At 34.0% G+C, this 18,069-nt stretch overlaps 1 protein-coding gene across 6 annotated transcripts; it reads left to right on the plus strand.

Annotated features, from left to right (window-relative positions):
* Positions 1-580: 580 nt before the first annotated feature.
* LOC131075922 (phosphatidylinositol 4-kinase gamma 6) lies at positions 581-6,683 on the plus strand. 6 transcript variants are annotated; one of them, XM_058012878.1, is made up of 4 exons: positions 581-1,023; positions 3,435-3,549; positions 3,690-6,232; positions 6,331-6,683. In XM_058012878.1, exon 3 carries the CDS (start codon positions 4,023-4,025, stop codon positions 6,033-6,035), a length of 2,013 nt encoding a protein of 670 aa, XP_057868861.1. In that variant the 5' UTR covers positions 581-1,023; positions 3,435-3,549; positions 3,690-4,022; the 3' UTR covers positions 6,036-6,232; positions 6,331-6,683. The 6 variants fall into 6 exon arrangements, with proteins under 6 accessions (XP_057868861.1, XP_057868863.1, XP_057868860.1 ...); XM_058012879.1 differs by adding an exon at positions 1,180-1,232 and having other exon boundaries at positions 588-1,023; positions 3,435-6,232; XM_058012881.1 differs by having other exon boundaries at positions 588-1,023; positions 3,435-3,574.
* Positions 6,684-18,069: the final 11,386 nt, after the last annotated feature.

Raw genomic sequence — 18,069 nt, forward strand, 5'->3', positions numbered from 1 at the left:
TTGGTAGCCGCTCAATCATTAGTGAAGATTTTGGATTTCTCTTCCTGGAGAAGGAAGTTAACATGGTCTAGGAGGGAGTTGTGACTCCTCCAACATCTCAGCCCTGAGAGGTTTAGGCCAATAAATGTTCTTTAATGACAAATTCGTTGAGGTCAAATTAAATAACTTTGTGTGTGTAATAGGCCTCTCCAAATAATTAAATAGACTATAAACAAAATAAAAAATTCAAAGATTTATAAAAATCAGATTAAAATCTGTACTTACATAGATCTAATCTACATATTTAAAATCAATCTTACAGTTTCAAAATTGACCCATATCATGAATGAAGGAATTTTAATGACCTCCACAAAACCAAAATCATATAGACCAAATTCTTACCAAAGATTATAAAATTTCCATGTGATAATGAAGAATTGGATAATGAAGAATTGGAATTTGCAGTTATGCAGAGGTACGGGTCCAGAATAGCAAGAAGACATCGCATCTGCCACGTGGACACTTCCTAGTACAGCTGGCGCTTCTCGATCACCTCACCAACTGGTCAAAAAACTAAATTTCCTTTTTCAATGCTTGCCCACTCCGCTTGTTTAAAAATTCCTCCCCTTCTTTCTTTCTTCTACAAGACGTTAGAAGAAGGAAGTGAGGAAGGGAGAGCAGTTACACTAGCTCTATACATTTTTAAACTTGCTGCTCAAACCTCCCTTTCTTTCCTATTCTGCACTCCAACGCTCTTTATCCTTTTTGGTCCGCCTTGAATTTTTCACAGAAAGGGGTAGGGGTTCGTGCTAGCGGTTTCTAACTTTTTTCTTTACTGTCACTTTGTCTCCCTGTTAATGGTAGGGTTGTGCGCTCTTCTCTCGGACCAGACCCTTTTTTCTCCCTTATCTTTGCTTTCCAGTTTAGTTTGTTTGTCTTCCCGACCTGTCATTATCTCAGGTGGTCTGTCATTATCAAGGGAGGCCAGGGGGAAATTGGTGGATGGTGCAACCCCTTCCCAGCATACCAATCGACATTTGACGGGTAAGCTGCTGCTTATTTTATGGCCTTGATTTTCTTAAGTTCTGATTTTTTATTTTGTCATCTTTGTTGCTTTTTAAGCAATGTCTGTATTGAATGTGAGATTTATCAATGAGTTGTTCATTGATTGTAATTATTGTTGAGGTTCAAATCTTACAGAAATATCATATAAGATATGAGATCAGAGTTTTCCTTCAATCTTAATAGAAGAGGTATCCACATGAACTCTTGCTCCCATAAAGTTTGATTTTTTATTATTATTGAAAAGATAAAACTTCTTTGCAATCTTTGATGTGAGATTTGAATCTTTTATTTTTAATTTTATTGTTGGAAGGATAAATGACTTCCTAAGCTTAGTTCGAATTGCAAAATTTGTCTCGAATTCTAATCCATCTTAATCGCTTTATCGTGTGAGGCATTTGGACCTAACAAGAATTGATTCGTGATGTTTTCAAATTTGATTCTGTTCTTTTGAAATCTTGCTTTGGGGAATTTTTGTTTGATTAGATCTGTGTGTATGCCCCTCACGGAGTTGGTAGTGGAAATTTAATTAATTTCAATATTTATTAAAGGAGATTTATACCCTGAGGGCTTGCTATGAGATTTTAGAGGAATCCATAAATTTTATGGTTACAAGCTCTCGGTGCTAATATGATGAAGAAGGTCACCTTGTGGAAATTGTTTTTCATTTACCTAATATTTATACCGCTTAAGATCTCCCTTTTGATAGTTACAGTTTCAAGGGTAAAGTGCAACTTAGTAAAGGTAAGAGTCATGTAAATCTGTATAAGACAGATAAGGTGTATATGATTTCTCTATGTTTTCCTGGTTTTGTAGATCAATGTCCTTTTGAAAATGTGGTAGGGTATCGTAAACTATTGTAATAGTCTCTTCAATCTCTGGCCTCCCGCTTAGGCAGAATGGATGATGTTTGAGTGTTAAATCATTGGGGCGTCTATTGGATGCAGCAGAACAGTCAAGGAAGAGATGGAAATCGGGTGAAACCTAAGCCTAAGGTTAAATTTCTAGTAGAGAATTGAAAATCTTGCAAAATTGCTGAAACTCTGGATTTATTCTTAGATATTGGATCATCATTAGATTTCAAAGATCACGCTTTTAACTCTTGAAGACGAGAAAATGTTTAAATCTTTAATTTATGAGAATAAAAATATCGCTTGGAAACATAATTTCTTACGTCTTGCACAAGAGAAATATGGATCGCACGGTTAAGTATACTTCTCTGACCTGAAAGAACTTCAGAAACCTACACCTTTTCATTATTTAAATATTTTATCATAAAGAAAATCACGAGCCCCCGGATAGGTCTTCTGGGTTACTGGTCGTTTCAGTGGATGGTAAACTTTCATTATTTTTATTTACTTCGTCTTTTGAAGAGTTTGAGGAGTTGGCATTGCTTTATACTTTTTTGCATCTCTTTTTCAGATTTTAACAAAAAAAACTTGCACTGTGAAGCTTATAATCTTTTCGATTTCATAAAATTCCTTCCTGCTCAGGTTTTACTTGTACTAATTATCAAGTATCACTTTTGCGTTGATGTTTAATGTGTATTCTATAATCTATTGGTTAAACAGACCTTAAAAAAGGCTTGTTTTTGTTTTGATTCTTCATGTTTTGTATTGATCAAACAAGTTCTAGAAGGTCCAGATCACACAGATTTTGTAACCAGTTCTTAAAATTCTGCTCCCATGTTACAAGACATGCAATGGCCAGGGTCCATTGCATTCCTAAACCGATCCGATGATTAAAGAATCATCAAAGATGTTAAAATAGAAAAAAATTAACCACTCCATTCTTACACAATAGAATTCTTTTGATATTTTAGTCCGATCTCTACATTCACCTTTTCTAAAATGAATTCATTATGCTGTAACATCAATCAATATAGTCTAATTTTTAGTTATACATAATTAAAGGGCACTGCCTTATATACTGACACTTTTGGATTGCAAATCTTCACACAAGTTTGATCCCGAAATTTTGTTCTGTTTTGCATTTAGAAACAATATGCCAAAGGAAATTGGTAGTTTTATGGAGTAAAAAGATAGCTTGATATTAATGTAGGCTTTTTTCCTATTCTTTTCATTGAAATGAAGAAAATTTAAGGTGTTTCGGCAAGTGCAAGGCAATTTGCAATATAATTGTTTTGCCTTTCTATCACAGAATCAAGAAAATTTAAGGTATTATTGTCTTTAAAAAATGAAATGAGAAAATTAAGGTATTATTGTATCAACTTAGTTTATTTTCCTTCACAGAAAGGAGAAGCATATGAGATGTTTTGAAGAGGCAAAACATTGGAACACTAAATCTTTGCCTTAACTTAGTTTTGTTTTTTTCTTTCTTTCATGGAAGTAAAGAAAATTTAATTCTTTTTGTTTTGTTTTGTGAAAATGCAGATGCTGAAGTTCTTGTGTTCTATTTTCAGTAGAGCATTTTCCCTGGGGTAATTTGGGGAGAAACAAACAGTTTCTTCTGATCTTGCCCTTTGTTAGATTGGTTGGGTGCTTACATGTAAGAACTCCACTCCCGCGAAAGGGTATTGCAGTAATTTGATTCCTATCATTTGAGATTTTGTACTTTTTGGACTCATCAAGTTCCATGGCTCTTGAAGGGTACACATATTCCAAGTACTGTTGTTTTACTGTTTGCAGATTATGTCTTCTAATATTAAGAAGATCTAGGCCGTGGTCAATATTTGTGTAGCTTCTATGGTTTACTTCTTCAGGCTTTCAGCTATCTTTTCTCAGAGTTAACAGTGCAGTTAACCAAGGATTCTGGCTACCTGGATTTAGGAGTGGCATTTTGTTTCAACTCTTCCCGTTGATGACATAGTCAAATGATTGTATGCCCTTGGTTGGAAAGGTTTATAAGTCTTTAGTGGCTTTCCAGCCTTGGGTGATTCTTGTTGCTGACAGTTAAGCAATAACCAGTTGCCGACTTATTCATCTGGTTGTTCTCTAATTACTAATTAGTAATTTCCTACCATGTCTTCCAGTTCTAGTCCAGTGCGCCTTCAAGCACCAGCTCCAGTGCTTGACAGAGTTCCTAGCGGGGTATCTAGTATGTACAGAAGAGAAATGGGCCTCCGTCGACTTTTTGTGCAGACAGATATTGGTAATGTCTTGGGTATAGAGGTGGACAGGGACGACAAGGTTCAGACAATAAAAAAGAAGCTCCAGGTAGCACTGTGTCTGCCAACAGAGCAGAGTGCCCTTACATTTGGAGATGTGGTGCTAGAACATGATTTCAATGAAGTACGAAATGATTCTCCTATTTTGCTCATAAGAGGACTGTACAGAACCTCATCAACGCCTTGTATTTCACCTGTTGTAGGCAAGATAAATTCGAAGGGCCGTAACAAACCTCTGGAGATTATAGGTGGATCTCATGGATGCCCTAAAGTCAGGCAATTGGTTAGACAATGTGTGAAAGCTTTGGATAATGGGGTTGAACCAATTCCTGCTGATGGTGGTTTAGGAGGAGCATATTTCATTCAAAATTCTGCAGGGAAAAAGATTGCTATAGTTAAACCTACAGATGAAGAGCCATTCGCTCCCAATAATCCAAATGGTTTTGTGGGGAAGACACTAGGACAGCCAGGTCTTAAGAGGTCCATAAGAATTGGAGAGACTGGCATTAGAGAGGTGGCTGCATATTTACTGGATCATGACCACTTTGCAAAAGTACCACCTACAGCTCTCGTTAAAGCTACTCATTCAAATTTCAATGTGAACACTACTGTATTGCCTTGTAACTCAGAGCCCTTTGTAAAGATTGGATCCCTTCAGAGATTTGTACCACATGAATATGATGCAAGCGAACATGGTACATCTCAGTTTCCCGTAGGAGCTGTACATAGAATAGGTATTCTTGATGTGAGAATTTTGAACACTGACAGACATGCAGGCAATATTCTTGTAAAAAGGTTAGCAGAAGAAAAATGTAATAATTGGACATTGTTTGATTTGCGTGTATATGATGCACTGGAGTTGATACCGATTGACCATGGACTTTGTTTACCAGAAGCAATCGATGATCCTTATTTCGAGTGGCTTCATTGGCCGCAGGCTTCCTTGCCCTTCTCAGAGGAAGAGTTGGAGTATATCAAAAACCTGAATGCAGCAAGTGATGCTGAGTTGCTACGTAAAGAATTACCTATGCTGAGGGAATCTTGCTTGAGGGTCCTAATGATAACTACTGCCTTTTTGCAAAAAGCAGCTGTAGCTGGTTTATCACTTGCAGAAATTGGAAGCATGATGACCAGAGAAATTGGTACAATGGATCATGAACTAAGCGAGCTTGAAAATATTTGCATTCTAGCCAAGTTGGATGCAGATCATGAACTCTCACTAGTTCGATCATCTCGCTCTCTGGTTAAAAGTATTGCAGATGAACTGTCTCTTCAATTACATATGGATCAAGAAGACCACCAGATTGGATTGTCATCCATGTCAAAAAGAGAATGCTCTAGTCTCCCTCAGTCTTCCATTACTCTGCAGCACGAAACTTCTAAAACCTCTTCTGTTTTGTTCAAGCCAAGTGAATCTACTCAAAGTTTCTTTTGCTTCAATCCTATCAAAGGATCTAGTGCAATCTCAGATGTTTTAGAAGAGGCAACTCTTGATCTTGATGAAGAATCAGCAGCAACGGTCCCTAAAAATCAAGGAGCTTCTGTTGTTGACCCTAAAACAGTAAGAAAAAAATGTGGTAAAAGAAATATTGGGAGCAACAGCAGCAGTAGTAAAAGGGGGATACATGGTATTGCTGAAGCACGAAGTGAGCCTAGCACGAGGGCAGTAAGCTCCCAAAAAAAAGCTCAGACAACTCAAGATCGCAGTGGAGAAAATCTGGTTGGTTTAAATTTGAATGAAATGGCTGAAGAGGAGTGGAGCATATTTATGGAGTGCTTTCAACGGCTACTGCCTGAGGCTTTTGCAAACCGGAAAGCAAGGAATCTCTGCCTGATGTCGAGACTAGGAACTTCTTGTCAGTTTTGATAATTTTTGAATATGCATAATGTACAACTACAATCTATCATGGGTGGATAGATACTATTGCTGATGCAAGTTAACAGTGTTTGGATGTCCTACTGGTTAAGATCAGTGAATACAAAGGTTCACACGGCATGATTGCAACGGAAGAACCTTGCCTACTTTCATCCTGTTCAGTACAGTAAACCTTTCCTTTTTTGTGGGTAATTTCTTCCTTTCTTTTTCATTTATGCTCATATTACCTTAATTGCAAAATATTCTACAATTTGAATGAAAAGGGTGCATCCGTGTTTTGCAACAGGCAGAGATGCTATTTCCTGTGAAGAAATTTGGAAAGGTGGATGGTGATTTTTTGATTTGATTTGACTTGATGTCAATCAACCAAGACCATGCTTGTGTATACATACATATATATGTATAGAGAGAGAGAGAATTCAGTCTTTACATCCTGTGCTATTTTGGTTAATTGTCATAGAATAAAATGCATAGGTGTGGCATACTTTCTTTAATGCCAAGCTCAATCTCAATCATAGTTTAATTCCAAACAATAAACAACCACGATCGTGTTTGCACTAATATGAAAAGATATTTCTCACAGAACCGATGACATCACTGATTTGCCTATACGGAGAAGAATCTAACTTTGTTTCTTGATTGATTGAATCTGGTTTGATTCATAATAATGTTTGTCATCATCTTTGGGTGGATGTGCTACAGTATTGTATTTTAGTTTCACATATCTACCTAGCTGATAATAAAATATGCTAACTGGATCTGATCTTGCCACAATTTGGATGTATGTGAGGTGCAGACCATTTTGGTTTGGTCAGTGCTTCATAAAGTAAAACGTTTTACTTTGCAAAATAAGTTATAAAGTTGATACGGGACGACAGGATAGAAGAATAGTACAAGGAGAGAACATAAATGGGGTTGAGATTTTATTATTGTATGGTATGTTTATCAATTGAGTGAGGTGCGGAAGGCATACAGGATTATCTATTCATTATCCATGTGTGGAGGTTTATCCATTCATTCTCTATCCGCCTCGTAGTCTTTGCTCCCATGGAGGCTGGGAAAACTGCGATAAATGAAAGTGGTAAAGATTTGGAATCCAGCTATGATATGATGTATGGATCAAAGTGGTCCTCGGAAATCTCATGGAATTTTTAGGCTTTTTTATTTGTTGTTAATAGTTGTTGAACCACCCTCTTTATAAGATAAATAGTATATGTTGTTATGTGTGAAGTTTTCTCTTTTACCATTCAAGGTTGCTTGTTTTTACGGGTGCAATCTCAACCTCATATCCATTATTTACCTCTCAAATTTTAAAATTTAGCCAACCCTTGACCATTTTACTAGCCAATATGAATCAATCAAACAAACACTTCTACAATATGATACTATGTGCATGTATTTATTTGCATTTATATTGCACTTATTTTACATCCTTACACATTTAATTGTTCTCTTATTTGAGAAGCATTTAATAAGCCATCAATAGCAAAACCTTTCAATTAGGTGCTCTAAAATAAATTTGCATAATCATTCTAGGGCGATTGACAATAGATATTTATAAATATCACTAGATTTTAGGGTAGAGAAGGTAGCAAGACAAACACACCACATGTCTTGCATGGAATTTGAGGCATTGTATATATAGTCCTATCATTTCTAGGATGGTGACATACCAAAGCACGTGGCTTGCATGGAATTTGAGGCATTTTATAGATAGAGTGGTATCATTTCTAGGATGGTGACATACTAAATTTTAAAATCTTTATCAAAGGCATGTATTCTTTAGTGGTTGAGCTAGGTACCCTTATTATTTTCACATTTGCTTCTCTAGAATAAAATTGTAATTAAAATTACATATCTTGCAAATCATCATTAATTAATCAAAGTCTTTTGTTGCTTCTAGATTAAGCCTAACGCAAGTTCAATTGATTTTAGATCTACATCTTTTAGATTCAAATCACTTACCTTTTCATTCTCATGCTTTATTGATCCATCTCCATTCTAAATTTTGGTGCTTGTGCTTATTTAGCAATTATACTTGTTACCCACCCTACCTAACCTTGTGTTGGCCTAGGGACCTCAATTTTTCATGTTTCCTTAGCCATGGACTTTGTTACACTTGCCATTACCTCTACTAATGCTTCCATTCCCACAAGTATTCCACTCATATCTAACCATATCACTTATGTAGCCCACCAATATTACATCCTCTACCCACATAGCATGACAAACACTTACCACATTGTATCCAACCCGTTTGCCACTACGTATGTGCTTTCTATATCACAATTCACATTCACTTCATTTGCCTTTGCACACGATCCCAATACAACTCTTGTTCCCACTACCAACTCAAATAAGCTAGTGCAAGAATTAGTAAATCGAAAGAAGGAAATCAATGATAACAAAAATGATAATAATATTGCCTACAATCATCCATATTGCACACCTTTAGCTTTTTGGCTTTGGCGTAATTGTATTTGATTGTAGGAGTTGTTGCTCCTTGATTTGAATTGTACAATGGAAAGAGAGACCCAACCATTCATTTACCATCATTTACAATTGCATACATTGACTTCGCTTAAGGTGGTGTCATTATAACTAAATTGTCACCACAAATCTTGAAGGACCATGCTATCCAATGGTTTTATTCAATGCCTTTAGGTTTTATTAAATGCTTTGATAATCTTGTTACCACATTCTTACAACACCTTAATGTAAACATGGAATCGAAGGTCATTGTTAATGACCTTACTAGTTATACACAAAAGCATAATAAACCTATCAATGATTATGTCATTTCATTTCAATCTTTGTGTGACAAACTTTAACACCAATTTGTCAATGCCTTTAGGTTTTATTAAATGCTTTGATAATCTTGTTACCACATTCTTACAACACCTTAATGTAAACATGGAATCGAAGGTCATTGTTAATGACCTTACTAGTTATACACAAAAGCATAATAAACCTATCAATGATTATGTCATTTCATTTCAATCTTGGTGTGACAAACTTTAACACCAATTTGACAATCATAAATTACAAATCAAGTTTCTTGAGGGATTACTCCTAAGAAGCTCTCTCTCTCTCTCTCTCTCTCTCTCTCTCTCTCTCTCTCTCTCTCTCTCTCTCTCTCTCTCTCTCTCTCTCTCTCTCTCTCTTCTTTTTTTTTTGGTGTGTGTGTGTGTTTTAAATCCCAATTAGCCACCACTTAGAACATATAATGACCAAGCATTTTGTAACTTCCACCAAGTTAAGGTTCATTACACTCAATCTTTTATAGCTCTTAAGAAAAAGGTACAAGATATCATACATCATAATGTGATCAAAGTTAAGGCATTGATTTTAATGGAAACCCATGAGTTGCACCTTTAGTCAATTGCAAAAATATATTATGCTTTTTCAACGTTATTTAAATAGTGTTGAGGCACGTGATAAGGATAAAAATGCAAATGATGAGATATCATATACACATGCATTTGTTGATGCCCTTGAAGTTTATGCTATATCTTCTACTTGTGGTCGTACTCCACCAATTGCTTTTTATGATAATGAGATACCATAGAATAATCATTATGGACAATTATACATCATATTAAGGTATTGGGATATCAATTTTTATGTTCTTGTCGATCCTACAAATTAACATAATCTACATAAAAGATTTTGTCATTCATACGTGCATCAAACCAAAATCTTATGATTATTTAGACACATCACTAAAGATGACAAATGAAATATCAATTGATACTTCCAAGTTGTGTCATCTTGCTACTTAAGTTTGGACCCAAAAAAATACAAGTCTTATGCCATGTCATTCTTGCTAAAGATAGATTTTCCATATTACTTGGTAGACCATGTCTAGAGCACTTTAAAGTGGTTCCTTTTCCTTTAGTGGTACATCAATGTGTCAAGTTCATTCATGAAGGAAGAGTAGTTAAGAAGCCAAGAGATAGATCTCATCCAAATGCAAAGTTGCATAACTTTATTTTAGACACATATGTCCCAACTCCCAAAACAACTCATACAAAGATGAAGAAGGAATTCACAAGGTGTAGCAAGATATGTTTTAAGAACAACAAAGAACAAAAGAAAAAGGAGTAACAAACAAAATCCAAAAAACCTAACTTTTTAATTAATAGGTAAAAACAAGTTTTGAAGAGACTCAAAAAGCTTTACAATCAAATATGCATCATAAAACTAATAACAAAACCACAAAAAAATAGTTGCAAAGAAGAGACCAAATAAAACCAAACAAATAAAAACAAAGAACACACAAAAAGACAAAGGGCAACCCGACCTTAGAGTTTCTCTAAAGTCTCAACCACTTCTAGCTCCTAAGAATAGATCTTATCATTCAACTACGTAACATCTTGTCATCACTTTTCTCCCTATCATAGAGTCTCTTCTTGTTGCTTCTAATAGACTATTTAGACCCTCTTTAACTTTATTACAATTCTCCTCTTGAGCATATGGACTATTCTAGATAGTATTCTTGCTGATTTGAGACAATTTATTGAGGTTATCTTTGATCACAAAGATCTCCTTTTCCACAATGACCAATATTTTATCATGGTCTTCCTTCCACTTTTATAGTTCTTCAATCATCAAGGCTTCATTCTCTTTTAGATCATCAATGTCTTGATTAAGTTTATTGACTTTTAGAATAGCCTCCCAGTTTATAAGATCTTGGCATCATCCTCCATATTCAACTGAATTTGGCCACCATTCCTCTTCTCTATAAGAGACAATTTCATATTTACCTATTGATCTTAATACAAAAACATTTAATTATTAAGTGTTGAGGATCCACCGCTTCTAACATAGTTCCAAAAATGTTAGGTATTTCCTATAGAGTAGAGGAGTTCATTTACATATTAGGCCACTCCTTGAGAATCACTGAAGTAGGGTCCAATATTTCGAGGAAGGAGGAACTTAATGATGGTTTGAGTACCCTAATGACTTTTCCCTTAATCTTACCCCTCACATGTTCACCCTAGGTATTGTCTTTCACCTTCCCTTCCTCAACAATGGCCTTATTCTCCAATATTAACAACCTCATTTTTAGACACCATAGGCTTATCATGTGGAGAAATGGGACTCTAAATATTTATTTTTCTTTTGTCCCCAAGGATAATCTCAATGTCTCCACAACTTTGCACCCATTGTTCTCTTGAAATTCAGGACTTACATCTTTAAAGGAAGACTCCTCATCATCCAACTATATGGGATTCTTATCAACAACATTCTCCCAAGAGGGATTGTATATAGGGGTATTAGGGCATTGGACAAATTTGTCTTATCCTCTCACAAATTAAAACTCAAGGAAAGGATTTGAGGATTTTGGGCCTTCATGTAATTGGCAACAAGTAGGATAAGACCCTAGTGAAGGGGAATCATTCCTTGAGCACTTTTACAATATTTCAAGGTTGAATTTGGGGAAGAAAGAAGGTAAAATGGGAAGGGACAAGAATCTTATGTTTGAAATAGTTAACAAGGAAAAAGTGGTAGCCATAAATTGATTTGAATCTTCATTCAATGCTGCATACCTCATAATGTAATGCACAAATTCATCCCTATGCAATTTGAGGGAACTTCTAGAATGACCAAAATGCAATTTGATTAGCTCTTTACCCAATTTCAAGAAAGTCAACATAGCTTCTTCCCCAAACATTCCATCATTAAATACTTTGGCTCCTTTCGTTGATAAACTATTCACATGGGCTATTAATTTCATTGTAATAAAAAATTCCACCCCTACATAGTCACATTTGTGCCTTTTCATCCCTTTGCAAAAGCTTTTGTCGAGATAGTTCATGCCCATCCAATCTCTCCAAGTAGGGATTTAAGTTGCCTTTTGATAGAATATTATTCTTTTTCTTTCTATTGGATTCCATCACAACTATAAGTATCCACTTGGTTCTAGTCTCTGCCCATGGTAGCTATCACTTTGTTCCAAACACAACATTATTTGCTAAAACATAAAAAATAAGAGCAAAAAAAAGAAGTAAAAGAATCAAAGGTAACAAAATCACCCCCATTTAATGTACAAAAGGCTATTTGGAAATTAAATCAAGAAGTTTTGGTGTCCCAAATGCCTATTTCCACCACAACCAGAAATTGAGAAACAAGAAAGGGTGAAAATGGAAGTGCCTCATGCTACACTCATGAACCATGTATTTTTGCTTAGCACAAAAGATTCAAGGAAGAAATGCACATAATTGAAAAGGTAGGCAACGAAGAATGAAAAGAAAAGGAACACGAAGACACTTTAAGGATTTTGTTGGGATGACATCGATCTCTTAGAGGAATGTGAGAATCATAATAATATGGAGGTCAATATGGGCTCTCAATTTTGTTTAATGATATGAGAACACCACTATAATATATATACGCATATACCTATATCTTAGATATCACCTTTTATGTTTTGATTTTCCTTGGTTACTTTTACACTTCCACTTTTTGTTTATGTTATACTTTTCGTAGTCATTTTGCTTTCTATATTTGACTTCATACTTGTTCTCCCTTGCTTGGGGTATTTTTTAGTTCCATTTTTCGTGTCTTCCATATATATCATCTTATGGCTATTCACATCCTTTTTATACCTATAGTTTTTTTACCTTTGCTATCATTTCCTACTTGGGTCAATCCTTTCTTGTTTTGTTTTTTCTATTCATGATTTTATGATTCTTGTATTTATCGCTTGGCTTTCTCATTATTGTAGTATTCCCTAGTATATGCTTGTCATACATTCCCATATTTACTATTGCATGCTTGTGTTATTCATGATTATTCATACATGACATTTACCATGCCATGATTCTTATGATTTACTCTTTTTATCTCCCTACATTGCCAAGCCATTCTTTTATAATTTATCCTTTACTCTTTTTACCTCCCTACTTTACTATACCATACTTTTTATAGCTTATGCATTGAGGCAATGTTGTTAGATCACACTCTTAGAGTTTCCCTTCTATTAGAGGCATCTCGTCTTTCCCCCTTACAAATTATGCTTCCATTAAAACACCCTTACTTTAGGGGACATTGTCATTTCCCTCTTACACATTGCACTTCTATTGCCATACCACATCAAGGGCATCATTCATTCTCCCATGTTGTTTGCAATTCCCTTTTCATATTATTCATAATTGTATCTATTATTATTCTCATATACATATTATATTTTCATGAACACATCCTTGCAATTGGGAGTATCATCCCTTCCCCCACACTATTTACTCGTTTCTTGCTAAAGCTTTAACATTTCTCTTTATCGTGGGGGAATCTTGTACTCATCAACATTTTACATAAAATTAGTGTCATTTCCTATTTAATTTAGGAGAGATCATGCATTTCATCCTCACTATTACCTTGACCTCAACTTCATTATCAGTAGCTTGGTTCTATTACCTTTCCTATACGATTGTGTGATTGTGCTACAACAACAAGGGAACATGCATTTTCTAGTTCCTTATGTACTTACACAAGTGTTCCTTATCGCCATTATTCATTTTTCTCTGTATGGGACAACCTTCTACCTTGATATTTATCCCTATCCCACATGATTTCTTTGCTACTTTCATATTACACAATGCATTTATTAGAACTTTTTAGTCTACATGATGTGCATGCTCACATGCTCAACTTTAGTTTACAGTTATATTGCATGTACTATTTTTCCTCTCCTACAATTCTTTTGTTTCCTACTAATGCAACCAATTGCAGGGGGTGCATTTTTTGTCACTAAAAGTTCTCTGTTTAGCTTTCAAGTAGTGACAAGAGCTGCATAGATAATATTCACACTAACTAACTAGTCAATATCACGACACACTAGCACTCTAGATGCCTTTTCATCCCATGATCACGAGAGTTGTATCATTTTTTAAAATAAGCAAAATTCCCTAGCTTTACTCATTTTCTATTTTTCTTATTTCTTTAGATAGTTAAGTAAGCTCATAATTTGTACCCACTTTTCACTTGTGAGCATATTTTTCCTCTATTTATTGTTTCCCATGGAGAGGGCACCATAGAAAGGATTTACATGATGATATTTAGCAAGATCTATTACTTTATGTGGACCCTCAGGATATCCTTTTAGGCTTGATTTTGTACATTATGTGCATGTTTGTGAGTGCTACATAGTTTAAAATATAAGATCATTCTAGAATTCACACGTACGAAAAAGTGGGGGCAAAGTGTAATGGTGAAATTTGCATACCCATGTCATTTGGCATTAAATCTTGTATCCATTTCAATAGAATCACTTGATACAATTATGTGACACAATCTTGTGTGAAGTTTGGCTCATTCCTCTAACATTCACCATCCCATAGATACATTCTTATACACCCATCAATATCTTATCTTTTTTTGTATATTGCTTCATGTAAATCACATCTATTGTACCTATAGGTATTCATTTTGTGCACAAACTTTACACTTCAGCCATCCTATGCCATTTCTATGGGCATGGAATCAACTCCATGTTTATGGATTTGACTTCCAATTTTCTAAAATTTAAATTTAAATTTAGTTAACTCCAACCCATACCACTAGTTTTTATAGGCTTAATAGACACATGTTTTGCAATTTGATCTTGTGTGCTTGTATTTAAAGACACCTTTTTACACTCATTTCACATCTTCTCACATTCAATCATTATCTCTTATCCTAAAATCATTTAAGGAGCAATTAATAGTGAAACACTTCACTTTTGTGGACTAAAATGAATATGCATATTCATTCTATAGTATTTCTTGTTGCTTACTTTTTCTAAGGGTTGACCTAAGAGAATTTTTTCCCTTTGTGGCATACCTACAATCCTTTAAAGGTATTTATAATACTAATATGGTTGAAAGTAGAGAATAAGGCAAAGTAGACAAGGGAAAATTATGTGAATTAGAAAGAAAGACTGAAATTGTAGAGATCAAATCCACATGGTAGATAAATGAATCTACAAATGCAAAAAAAATTCTCAGGTGTAGACCAAACTTGGATAAAGAACAAATATTGCATATATATACAAGTATTGCACAAATAAAGAGGTATCATTTCCAAGGTGGTGATAGGTAAGATTCTAAAATCTTCATTCTTCAATCATCAAACTACATACACTTATTATCTTCACCTTTGCTTCTCTAAAATAACATTCAATTTAAAATTACATTAATCCAAAAATCATCATTAAAATGATTTAAATTAATTATTGCTTATATATCTGCATTCTATTATATTAACCAAAATTAAAGAAAGCTTATTTTACTTTATACATATATTAGTTTTTAGTTTTTAATATATTTAGACAATTCAAATATTGGATTTCCTTTAATTTTTTATTTAGAAGTTGTTGGGCTTTTTTCTTGTTTCAAACTTAAAATCTATTATAAAAAACTTCTTACAAATTAAGACTCAAGAGAAAGTCAAACCTCATTTAAAAAAGCAATGAAAAGATAATCAAATAGAGTAATTGGAAGATCAACACATGAGAGAAAGCCCTTCTAGAGTAATTGGAAGATCAACACATGAGAGAAAGCCCTTCTCTCCTTTAAGTTATGCAAGGCTTAGGGAGGTATTCTCTCATAAATCCTTCAAAGATTAAACAAAGACAAGCTCTCTTCAAAATAAGACACAATTGAAACTACTTGAGGTGATTGATTCTTTTAACGTTATCTACTAAATAAGCCAAGCCTTAATATATAATATATAATACTAGATCTGAATCATGTTGGCCATTTATTAGAAAGAAGGGTTAAAAGATGCAAATATATAAATCCACATAACTATAAGAAACGATGAAAAAAGAAGATACCATTATTGATAATGTTTTGCTATTTCCTTATATTCATAATGGACCTCCAAATTATAAAATATATTAGATGACGAGAAAAATAACAAAAACTAGTGTCTTATATATTCTGCACATAATCATGTATCATATCTTAATAATAAACAACAATCATAATTCATGTGTATCTTGAGCAACCTAACATATATGGTATTTTCTTGAAAGATAGGTTATCAATTACATCTTACTTTGAAACAATTAGACTGTACTTAGTATTCTATTAAATACAATATGTTGGACGTGAAATTTTTCCTATGTAATTAATAAATATTCAACAAGAAGTTTTACAACATTCTATAAACACCAACCAGGATAATGCTAACAATATCACATCAAATGTGTACATCTAGAAAATGGTATTTCCAAAAGAAATGAATAAGATAATGGAGATAGTTTCATCTTTCAAATTAAGAATGTCTTATATTGCATTTGCAAAAAAAAAGACATGAAAATCATTACAACATAAATGTATGACCAACTCTACAAATTATTTAAAATTATAATCAAATGTATTACATCTTTTCAAAGTTTTTTGCATCCCTTACAATGAATGGTTTTTCACCATTTAAAAGGAGAGACAATTCTTATATAATGGATGATCAATTCTTCTCACCTCCTTGTGCAATCTTGAGTTTGTTAGTAATTTAGCGCTCCCAAAATTCCACTCAAGGCCCAACTTCTTCAACAACAAAGAATTAATTGGTTGAATTAGCAACAAGTTAAGACCAAGAATTTAGCAATAGAATATTGCACTATCTTGATTTCATTAGCTCCTTATTGCATTTTGATCCTTGAAAAGAAAGAGGATTCTCATCATTGTTTCTTACCACCTACTCATAGTAGCATTATGCCCACCATATTTCTAGCCGATAGATATGAGATCTTCTAAACCATTCTTGAGATAACTTTTGATAAGAGATTATGAAAATAAACTTTAGTTACCTTATATTTTATAACCAAGGAGGTCTCATAGCTCGCTTTCCACTCAATTTATGTGTCCATATGAAGCAAAATGCTTGTTCCTAGCAACAAGTTAAAAGATTAAGAGGAGCCACAACATGGGGTCATTTCCATGACAACTTACCCTTGGAGATGAAGCTAGATATATTTGGTAGAATCAAATAATTAATTCACCAAAGGAGTATGGACAAAATCCTTGAGAAGGTAGAGTTCCTAAAATATATTAGGCACAACATGACACTCTTCCTAGAAATTCCCATTTCTATAACAAGTATACTTAGTTTAAGATATCTTATTGAGCTAAAAAAGTTGTGTCAAATGCATAGGTGCCCTTTTCATATGTAGCTAAACTCATGCTAATACCATCACCTTGGGAATTAATCATTTCAAGAAATATTTCTTGGTATAATCATGAATAATCTATCCATTTTCTTTCAAAATGATTTGAAACTTAAAAAGGAAAGGGGACAATATCGAAGAATAGATCCTAAAATGGCTTAGAAAAGAAAAGTTTGGGATTCTTCCCTTTGGTTGTGCCAAATAACTTAGTTATCCCTTTTTTATCATTATATATTTCATCGATTTGTTCTAAAAAAACTTCACCCTTACTAAATACAACTCAATAGAGATAGAACATAATTATAAAAAATAAAAGGATAAAAAATAAAATCTTCAACCATAGATTTTCAACCAGCCTTCATATTCCTCATCACTCAACTAGTCAATGTCTAAGACTGTGTTAAGTTTATTTGTGTTGGAAATAGATCTAACATCTTGTGCTATCCTAGCTTCTCTAATAAATTATCAATCTCAATCTCCAATTTAAACACTTTGTCCAATGTTAGGTTTCAAATGTAGCATAACCTTTTCCTTATGCAATAAAAGCTTCACAAATTGGCTTAAATTTGACTAATTTCACCTATTCATTCCTTCAAAGTACTTATTTTCTTAGCTATATATTTTAGAGTTTGTAGCCCTTGTCTTACTAAAACATCAGTGTCATTTTTGTTTTCCTTAAGGACTTCCAATATACAAATTATAAAAGTTGATACATTATCAATAAATCTACAACCTCATATATGGATGGAACATTGGTAGGACAAGTTGGAGTGTGCAGACGTTGATGATCCAACCTCACAAGCCAAGAATCATTTGCAAGAAAAAAACCTATCACACAAAGGAGATTGAGTAAGAACAATATGCTCAACACAA

This window comes from Cryptomeria japonica, chromosome 9 (genome assembly GCF_030272615.1).
Source record: "Cryptomeria japonica chromosome 9, Sugi_1.0, whole genome shotgun sequence".
Lineage (NCBI taxonomy): Eukaryota > Viridiplantae > Streptophyta > Pinopsida > Cupressales > Cupressaceae > Cryptomeria > Cryptomeria japonica.